The sequence below is a fragment of the Acyrthosiphon pisum genome, chromosome A3, assembly GCF_005508785.2.
Source record: "Acyrthosiphon pisum isolate AL4f chromosome A3, pea_aphid_22Mar2018_4r6ur, whole genome shotgun sequence".
In the NCBI taxonomy this organism is placed as follows: Eukaryota; Metazoa; Arthropoda; class Insecta; order Hemiptera; family Aphididae; genus Acyrthosiphon; species Acyrthosiphon pisum.
In genome coordinates this window covers 20,029,429-20,039,322 of record NC_042496.1, presented here as the reverse complement: position 1 = coordinate 20,039,322, position 9,894 = coordinate 20,029,429, and the positions used below count along the sequence as shown (strand labels likewise).

Here is a 9,894-nt window from a genome sequence, read left to right as displayed (position 1 = left end):
GCTGTATGATGTAACCACCCTGTATGATTTCGAAGTATTTTTGCTTAGAATATTACATAATAATATTTTAAAATTTATAAAAATATATAAGGCACGACTGTAATATTGTGATTTTCAAAATGTATGTTATATTTTTAAGTGTTGCAAATTGGTCGATATATTATGGCTTTACTCAGTAACATGCCGAAAAGGTAGAGGCTTATTGAGGTTTTAAAAATTATCTGGTATTACACTCGACATAGTGACCTTCTTTTTTTTATTAACCTATAATTGTAAGTTGTTACCGCCCGATAGGTAAGGGCGTAAGGCAAATTTTGTTACGCCACCGGGCCCTCCCTTTAAATCAGTGGCCACAGCTCGGCACAACCACACAAAAAAAATCTGGTGCCGCCACTGATTAAATTAGATTCATTCAAAATTAAGCACAATGAATTTCTTGCGAACGTTCGCGTCGTGTGAAACCGTCTTTGCCGTCAGCCTATGCTTATATTATAATGTAGTAATGTACCTACTTATGGTATTGTTGAAGTCACTTAAATAATTAAGTTACCTATATACTTGATCAATACTTTAAATAAGTAATAATGGTTGTAATCAAACTTGACGTGTGCGATAAACGTATTGTATTTCGGTAAGCACACAAATTGTGAAAAAAATTGGAGCGAGTAGCCGCCTCACGAAAAACTGACCTTTTTGTGAAATATTTTCGGATATCGCGAAGTGTAAAAAACTCGTTTCCTTTTCATGAAATGATCATTTTTCGCGAAGTGGCTACGACACAGACCGTAACTGGTAGGTAAAACGATTCGTTTTAGATCAGCAATTCGGGTATTGAGTACGAGACGATTTTTCTTTTCCCGGCATAGGTATAAGTACAAAATATAACGTAATCGGTTTTGAAATATATTTTTTTTCGCATACCTACTATAATATAATAGTGTTTTGCTGTTTTAAAAATGTTTCAATCTTCAGATTTTAAGAGTGACTTGCGGGCTGTGGTGACTAGTGAGTCTCCCCCCTCAGAACCATGTTTCCTAAGCAATGATTTATCAATTTTTCATTGAATTCAAACACAACAAATCCATTACAGTGCACTACTCAATTACGATGTACCTACTTACACTCAAAACTTACTATACAGCAGAGCGATTTACCTGGTTCGTTTGTTTTGATTTTGGTTTATAGATAACGACATTTTACTGTTTATACAGTATTGTTTGCCAACCCCGGATTAAGGGGGGTCCAGGAGGGGCACGGTCCCGGGGCCCATTGATTTTGAGGGCCTATTTTCATCCCCAAAATATTCATTTTGTAACGAGTACAAAAGTTTTCAAAAAAATTAAATAATTTTAGTAATAATAGTAATTATAAAATAAAAATGATCTTAATTTTATATCATGAAAAATGTTTAAATTATAATAAATATAAAAATGTTTATAAAATGAGAGTTGTGAACTACATCAACTACGAACTTTATTATCCATGATTGACGATTGTAAGTGATAATTTAGTATTTAATAATACAATTTTATACAGTCGTAAAAATTTAGAGATACAATTTTTTGAAGTTATATTTGAAAGGGGGCCCCCCACTAAGTGTATGGTATCCCAGGGTCCAATTAATCCTTAATCCGGGCTTGTTGTTTGCAAGTGCAAACCCTTAATTTTAATTATCATACATTTGTTTTTTTTTTTACATTATATATTATATATTAATTTCTAGAACTATAGTCAAATTACAATATTAATCGTGTAGGCTTGATGTATTTATAATATATTATTTTATTTTACGCAATTATACTTGATATACAATATAAATGATTGTTTTTTAGTATAACAAAATGTGAAATTGTACCTACCAATTTATAATTTAAACGTTAAAAAAATGTATCACTTATACTAAAATGTATACAAATTACAATAGTAATGCCATGTTTAACTCTATTTTAACTAGGTTTAATATTTGTGACGGGCACTTAGTAATAAAAACAGTTTTCTCAGTAAAAATAGTGTAAAAATAATTTTATTATAATACTAATAATTATATGTGAGAACAACAAGATATTATTTACATAGTAAATTTATTTCAAGTATCATATTTTAATTTATATTTAATTGATATCAATGATTAAAAGAAATCATTACATGATCAACCATGTATGTTGGAAAAAGGTCACAACGGCGTCTTAAACAATTAAATTACAATAATTTTAAATTCATTTAAAACAATCACTCATTTAAAAAAAAATTAAATAAGGCAAACATAAGGTAGGTAGTATATGTTACAGAGTACAATTATTTACATTTCTTTCTTTAATATATTTCTTAAATTATTTTCGTATTACAGTAAAAATAAGGATGTTTCTTTTAATTTTCATTAATTGGGTTTTTTCCTCAAACAATACCATTTACAGTTTAACAATCAAAACCATTTTATTAAAATTACTTTGTCGGTTTTTAGATCCAGTTCTTGGTCCATATGAAAATCTATCTTTCCAGCTCATTAACATAAGACTTCTATGCAGTCTGTATACTAAATAATCTTTCATTGCCTACCAGGCATTAATAAAAGTTATCGGTCAAAAAACAATTTTTAACTCTCTTTAATTATTTGTTTTTCATTTTTCGTTTTTTTTTGTCATTTTTTTTATCAACATAGTAAACACAGTTTTCTCCATCATTTTTGTTTCCATAGACCTAGAATCTTAAAAACCATTTTAAAAAAAAAAACTAAATAAAATATTATGGAAAATGGTTTTGGTTGTTTCACAATAGCAGGTTTACATTTTTTTTATTATTATTAATATTATAGACATTAGAAGAATAAACCAAAACAATTTTGTACTAAATGTCGACATCATGTAAGTAGAACTAATTATGTTATGTTTAAGACTCATGTATAACAAATTATCCTCATTAATGTATGAAAGCCGCAGGTGGAATATTAGCTTTTAGGTCTGAAAAGCATGAAGCCGCTTTAGCATAATCCCAACCATTTTCTACTAAACACCTGTATAAAAAATTTAAAAAAAAAAATATTAAAAACACAAGAAAACTTAAAAAAAAAACTAATTAACTTAACTAGAGGACTAAAAACATTGGAAAACAATTTTTAAGGTAAGTTTGATATTAAATATATTTTATATTGTTATCAAATTGTAAATATCAGATGAAGACATTTCACAAATCATAACAAACAAATAGCATTACTTCCACTTTCAATATAGCAGTATAAGCATATATAAGCAAGACCTAAATATAGATAATGACTTACTTTTCAGCCCATTCATTATTCATTCCAGACTCGTTTGAAAAGCTCTTAATCATAGTCAACTTATCGGGATTAGCATTAGTGTCCCTCATCGAATTTACAGGCACTTCAGTCGACAATTGATTTACAGGCAAGGAAGCAGGAGTTGAAGGTGTAGGAAATGCTGTTGTAGAAGGTGATATTGTGTTGAACATAGGAAATGAGGCATTTGACTGCTGTTGAGAGTCTGTTGCTGCAGGCGCCATTTGTTGAATCTGTGGAGTAGATGTCTGCATGCCTCCTTGATAAGGTGATGGCTGCTGTGGATTAATAGGAGGCGTCATTGGTGAAGGCTGGTAAGATGAAAATGTGGATTGCTGATAAGATGGTGGTGGGTAGCTGGGCGTGGGAGTCTGTTGATAGGATGATGATGATTCCATGCCAGCCATTTCATCTGTATCCTCCATAAACATTGTTCCATTTTGGTTACTGTTGCCATTTGAGTTATTTTTTTTGGATGACACTGGTTTTGGTTTGAAAACATGGAACCGTTTTGAAGACTCCTGAAATACAAAATGTTTGTATAATTCCATATACTTAAAAATGAAGCAAAACACAAATTCACTTACTAATAATAACTCATCAGTAACTGTTGTTACAAATAACATATCGCTAATTATACTCCAACCACTCCCAATCGGCACTATACAGAATGTTCTGCAGAATGATCGATATACGTGTCTAAAGTTGGTTTCTTTAAAATCTTCAGCAAACACACCATTCACTACAATCTGAACCATAGCAGCCTAAAATAAAAAAAAAAAATAACATTGAAGAAAATAAAATTTATAAAACAATATACTAACAGTTGCCAATGGTACATCAACTATGAATGAACCAATATCATGCTTGGTTTTAGGTAACTTGTCTAAAAAGTTTATTATGTCTTGTTTGCCTTTATGTAAAAAGCGACGTCTTCCCTGTCTGTTTCGGTCAGATTTCAAAAAATTTCTGCTTTCAGGTAGATACTGTGATAAGCTACCTTTACCACTAAAATTAAATACAATTACAATTGGTTAACAGAATTGTGATAAATGGATTTTCATATATACACTTACTTTTTAAATAAAAAACAACTGGATAACGTGAATATGGCATTTTCATGGTAAGCTTCCGATACCATTTGTCTAGACACTTGGTTATCGTATAGTACATAATATTGAGTAAGAAATGATTCTACTAAAGTCGTTACTGGATTCGGCAGTTCAGGATTATGGCCTTCTGGTATTGGATAGCTATTACCCAGGTTAATTGGCATTTTAAACTTGGATCCAACAATCGCACTGTACCGAGACGGCAGTTCTGAGTTATCCTGAAAACAATTAAATAACATTGCCCTACATCCTAAAAATCAAGTCAACTTAATAAATATTAACAGCATTTATAACTTGAAAAGATAGTTGATCAAATACAATTTTTTTTTTACTTATTTTCAAGTTCTACAATTGCATATGCTGGGTAAGGTAATAAACTAAAATTCTAAATATTTTTTTCACCACTTATTTGTAACTTAAGTTTCTTTCGAATTATATGTTTCAAAATATGGTAAGTATATTTGTTTTAATACAATCAAGCAATAATATTTATTATTATTATTATAGCTACACCTTTCATCCAACCAACATTTGAAACTTAGTCTTTAACTGAACGCATAAATACAACATTGAAGTATTTCACTGTTTTTCAATATAACTACTATTACGCATATATAAAATACATGCTATTATTGTATTGTAATTATGTTTCAAATTGTGTATAACGTCCATGTTTAATCAAACAACCATCAATTACGGTCTCAATGTGCAATTCTTTTTCAAACTTGTATATCATTACTAGACTCGTGATGCAATATTGATTTGAAATTTAAACCAGGTAAGATGTACTTACTTTGAACACCTTACCTTACAATAGACCAAAAATAATCATAATACTGTTAAGCTAGTACTATAAAAACATCGGTCTTGTGGTTCCTCGCTAACATTTAGCGTACAAATGGAATAAGATAAAACAGATGACACTTACCAACTTGTTTAGCATGGGAAAAAATTGTTGTACATCCCTAAAACATGTATAGTATGAATATATGTTAAGTGATGTTAAATCTGAAGCATAAATAAATGTGCATACCGTTTGTAACGCTCTTTGTCCTCTGTATTGCACACAGGATTTCTGGACAAGTTCAGCTCATGAATAGTGTAACCGGAGAGACACCTTAACTCTTTTAAATCAGAAAACTGCAATAAAAATTATTTTTGAATATCGGTCCAATAAAAACAAAAAAAGAACATTACTTTGTTGCCAGCTAAATCCAACACTTTCAGTTCAGGGAATAACCTACGTATCCATATAAGACCTTCACCTAAATATATGTGGTTGTTTTCAAGACTTAAACCGTACAAGTCATGCTTGGTATGTTGAGCAACCATGTTGAGTGCTGCCAAAAGAACAGCTGGTCGATTTAATGGTACAAATAGTTGATTATCGGTAAACACTAAAACAAAAATACAATTTTTTTTTCCATATTTCTTTAATTATCTTAAGGGTGTTGGTGCGGTTTTCTGACTTTCCGAAATTCTATAAAATTTGAAAATTATAACTTATATTTTAGTTACTTCGTTAATTAAAATTTATAATACTTTTCCATTATATCAACGAAAATGACTTGACAGGAAAAACTCTCACGTCCCCGTAAAAGAAAAGTCGGATTTCATTATTCATTTTTTATTTAAAAGAGAACATTTTTCAGATTGGATCAAAGGCAATTTTCATTTTACTATAATAGTAGTAGAAAAATACGTTTAAAAAAAGAACAAATATTATGCATTATTCAAATTCATGTTTTAGCTTCTATAATTAAAATTTTGAAAATTAGGCTTTAATCCGACCTGCAAAATGTTCTTTTGAATAAAAATAAATTAACAAAATTCAACTATTCTACAGGGCATGAGTTTTTTCTTGAAAGACATGTTTTTGTACTAAAAATCGCACCGGCTCCGATGCTCTTAATATCAAATTAACTTATACATACGTGAACAAGCATAGAATTGTGACAAATCTAAACTCTTGGTACTAGGATTGTAACGAGTCGCCATGGCTTCTATCATTTTCTCTCTCACTTCACTGGATACTGGTGTGAATGATATAGGACCACGTGGGGGCAAATATATACACACCTTTATAACTAACTGAGTACAAATATTCATGTTAAAATACATTTTTAAAACTCAATTATGTGTCTACAACTGAATAATTTAAACTTACTTTTCGATCATCTCTTTGTGTTATCTTATAACTAGTGTTGTGCAATGTTTTAGCAACTTTAAAATCATCAACGAGAAATCTTAAAGCATTATCAAAATATTGTTTCTGTAAAATAAATATTGATTATTTTCATACATTCTAAAATTTTACAAATAGCATAGAAATATCCTACATTGTATGGATAAAATACAACAGGTGTGATATAAGTTTGTATTATTTTAAGGACTTCGTCACAATCTTCAACATTTGGCACCTTAAAAACCAGAATAAATACAATTTAAACATGTACAGTAAATAATTATTAGGTAGATTTATTGAAAATTAGAACTTACAAATACTGAATACCACCCAGTACTACTTTCTTTCAAAGCCCATGATAAGTTTCTGAAATTACCATTACCACCCCGGCCATGATTTCTTTCAGGAAAAGATCTATTAAATGTTAATATTTATAGGTATATTAATTGATTTTAGAAATAGTAACAACTAACAAAAATAAAATACATACCGTCGACCAGTAGTATTTCTAGACGGGCCATTTCGATTAGGAAATTCCATATCCAGTTGATCACGGACCAAATCAGTTTTACTTTCCCAACTTTTACGAAAATGATTACCTCCACGTTGATTTGCTTTGAATGTCACCTTTTTATTAAAACCATGACGATCTGAGTATCCACCACCTCCTCGACTAGTGCTAGGTCTTGAAGTTCGATCATCATGTTCATTACTCCGTTCACCACCTAAAATTTAGAAATCTAATATTAGCAGTGATAGGAAAGAACACAATCAGATGAATCCATTAATTTTGGTTTAACTGCATAATATGAATATGTTAAATTTTCAAGAAATGGATTTGAGCCTTTTTGGCTTGTTCATTGACGATTGACACAATAAATGTCTTAGATAAAATGTATAACTTACCTATAACTTAAATTTTATATTAGGCACATTGAAATAAAAAAATATACTGTATTTTATACATTTTTATTTACAAAATGTTCGGTGTGAGGCATTGTTAGGTACAATATAAGATTAAAATATGGTACAAACATGAACAGCAATTAGATACTTCATATCCAAACATTATGAAAAGTAACATTTTACAATCTTCATTTTTTCTTTATCAAACATTTACAGATTGTTTAAAATATAATGTCTAAGGGCCAGTATTACCATATCCCGTTAAATTTAACCGACTCCTAACCGGCCGGTAATAAAATCTGTTATCAGCCGGTTAAGCGTAATAAAAGCATACCGATGATTGTAATACTGGCCCTTAAACTCTCAGAAAACTTTAAAAAAAGGCAATCAAAAAAAAAAAAAAAAACTAAAATCATCTGTGAATATTAGATATAAAAAAAAAGTTGGAAAATTGAGTTTTGGCCTTATTGGTGGCGAACGTTCAAGCAAAAACATAATATACCGCAACGCAGGTGTATGTGATTTATTAATGTTAATATCTTATCTATACGTGCTCCGATCTCATGAAGTATTGCAAACATGAATATATTTTAACAATATTCTTCTAGGTGACACTGTTAACAATTTTTTTTCTCCTTTAAAATTACTAAAATGCATTTATCTTAAATAAAAATAGGTAATTTACTAAAAACCATTAAATAAGCATGTTATGAACTATAAAATTTGGTGTTTGAATTCGGTGTGATATGAAACGTGGACAATTTAAGACCCCCTAGACGTGCATACGCTTAGTACAAATATGCACTGGAAATAGGTACTAAGAATACTTATATTTTTTCAGAAACAAAAAAAAACAACATATTTTCTTTAAGAAAGGTAAAAGTTGGTGGGTATTTAAACGTTTCCCCCCGTTAATTTTAGCGCAGCAGGAGATTTCCCCCATGGACTGAGACATTTGCCAATTTATCAAAATTGATAAAGAAGGTACAATGTACACAATAAAAAAATGTAATACATTTTAGTATATAGCAGTGGCGAGACGGCAACATCGTAATTGAATGAAGTACGTTATTGGTAAATAACTTGGTAAATAATAAGTCGACCGAACTCTTATTAGGTCGTAGACGTTTTCTGAGCACCGTCGCCCAACCCCCCCTCCCGCCACATCCAAAACTAGCACACCGTAAAAGCGTCGAATTGTACTATATTATACTCACGTGGATTGGCGTTATGAAACCTGCCGCTGCTGTTACGTCCTCGTGATCTACCAGCCATCGCGTTCAGAAGGTCCAACAAAATCTACGATTACGGAGACCACGCACTAAAGTACCGTTCGCGACTAAACAGTAAACAACTGAACAACGCTTGAACAGACGTCACGTCAGTACATCACAGTCTCAGTCGCACAGGCGCGACGCACAAAAAGGAGAAATCATGATTAGAGCATAATATTGTTAGAGGAATATATTGCTACTTGGGATGTGATAAGGTGGAAATGATATTAACGCTCCAAGTGAGGAAAATTAACGCCAGTGTAGCCATATGTACAAATAATCCATAATTATTGTACCATCTTTGAATTTAGTAATTTATACGTTTTCGATTTCAATTATATATATTAATTATAATTTTCGTAACGAAATGATATTACTTTGGTCTGTTCTATGGTTTTACAATCTTCGTAGTTCGTAGATGATTAGTTAGTCTTGAGTGTGCAGTGTGCACTGAGCACATTAATAAACAGTATAATATTATAATATAATATAATAATTAAATGATCATAAAATCGAAAAATACGAGAAATAATTTGATCTAGTAATCACGCAGGATACGACAACGATAAAAATTATGAAAACTATGAAGAGGACTACAGTAACTACAGGAAGTCACGCCCACATATTGTGTTGTACTGTTTGTCTCCGTCTTACAAAAAAAGTACAACATAGCATAAACTGTATTGCGCGGGTCAGATTTACACCTTCTATATATATTACCAAATTACCAAAATTCCACAACGCATAGAGGACTTTATCTGTGTTTTCAAATTTTTTCATAGCGCTGACATGATAAAAACAAAAAATAACCTTGCGTCGTCAAACTGATAACTTTAAATGTATTTAATATGTTATCCAAATAATAAAAACAGCGACACAGATAAGTTCTTCCCTGTGCGCGGTCGTTCAGTCGTCGTGAAATTTTAGTAATTCTAGTATAAATACGGAATGAGTAAAAATTTCAGTTTTCGCCATGATGTTTTGAAGCGTTTTTGTTCATTAGCAAGACGAAGACAACATATGCGGATGTGACGTCATCTAGTCTCAAATAATATCATTTAGAGGGCATTATAGATCCAATATAAAATAATGAATATTTTATACTGAAAAAAACTACGCAGTCGA

General features: G+C 30.8%; 1 protein-coding gene across 1 annotated transcript; it reads right to left on the bottom strand.

Moving 5' to 3' along the window:
- Window positions 1–1,764: 1,764 nt before the first annotated feature.
- On the bottom strand, window positions 1,765–8,940 carry LOC100162037 (nuclear RNA export factor 1). The gene is made up of 14 exons (XM_001944725.5): window positions 8,713–8,940; window positions 7,080–7,314; window positions 6,904–7,003; window positions 6,744–6,824; window positions 6,572–6,676; window positions 6,339–6,495; window positions 5,602–5,801; window positions 5,438–5,544; window positions 5,333–5,369; window positions 4,369–4,622; window positions 4,117–4,300; window positions 3,880–4,056; window positions 3,275–3,813; window positions 1,765–3,010 (listed from the first exon to the last, which is right to left on the bottom strand). Exons 1-14 carry the CDS (start codon window positions 8,768–8,770, stop codon window positions 2,917–2,919), a joined length of 2,328 nt encoding a protein of 775 aa, XP_001944760.2. The 5' UTR covers window positions 8,771–8,940; the 3' UTR covers window positions 1,765–2,916.
- Window positions 8,941–9,894: the final 954 nt, after the last annotated feature.

Bases quoted from the DNA above. Each gene is read 5' to 3' on its own strand.
- LOC100162037 (XM_001944725.5), bottom strand. From the start codon at position 8,770: ATGGCTGGTAGATCACGAGGACGTAACAGCAGCGGCAGGTTTCATAAC. The intron at 6,496-6,571 runs GTAAGTTTAAAT...ATTTGTACTCAG, and splicing joins CACAAAGAGATGATCGAAAA to TTAGTTATAAAGGTGTGTAT. The intron at 5,370-5,437 runs GTATGCACATTT...TACATGTTTTAG, and splicing joins GACAAAGAGCGTTACAAACG to GGATGTACAACAATTTTTTC.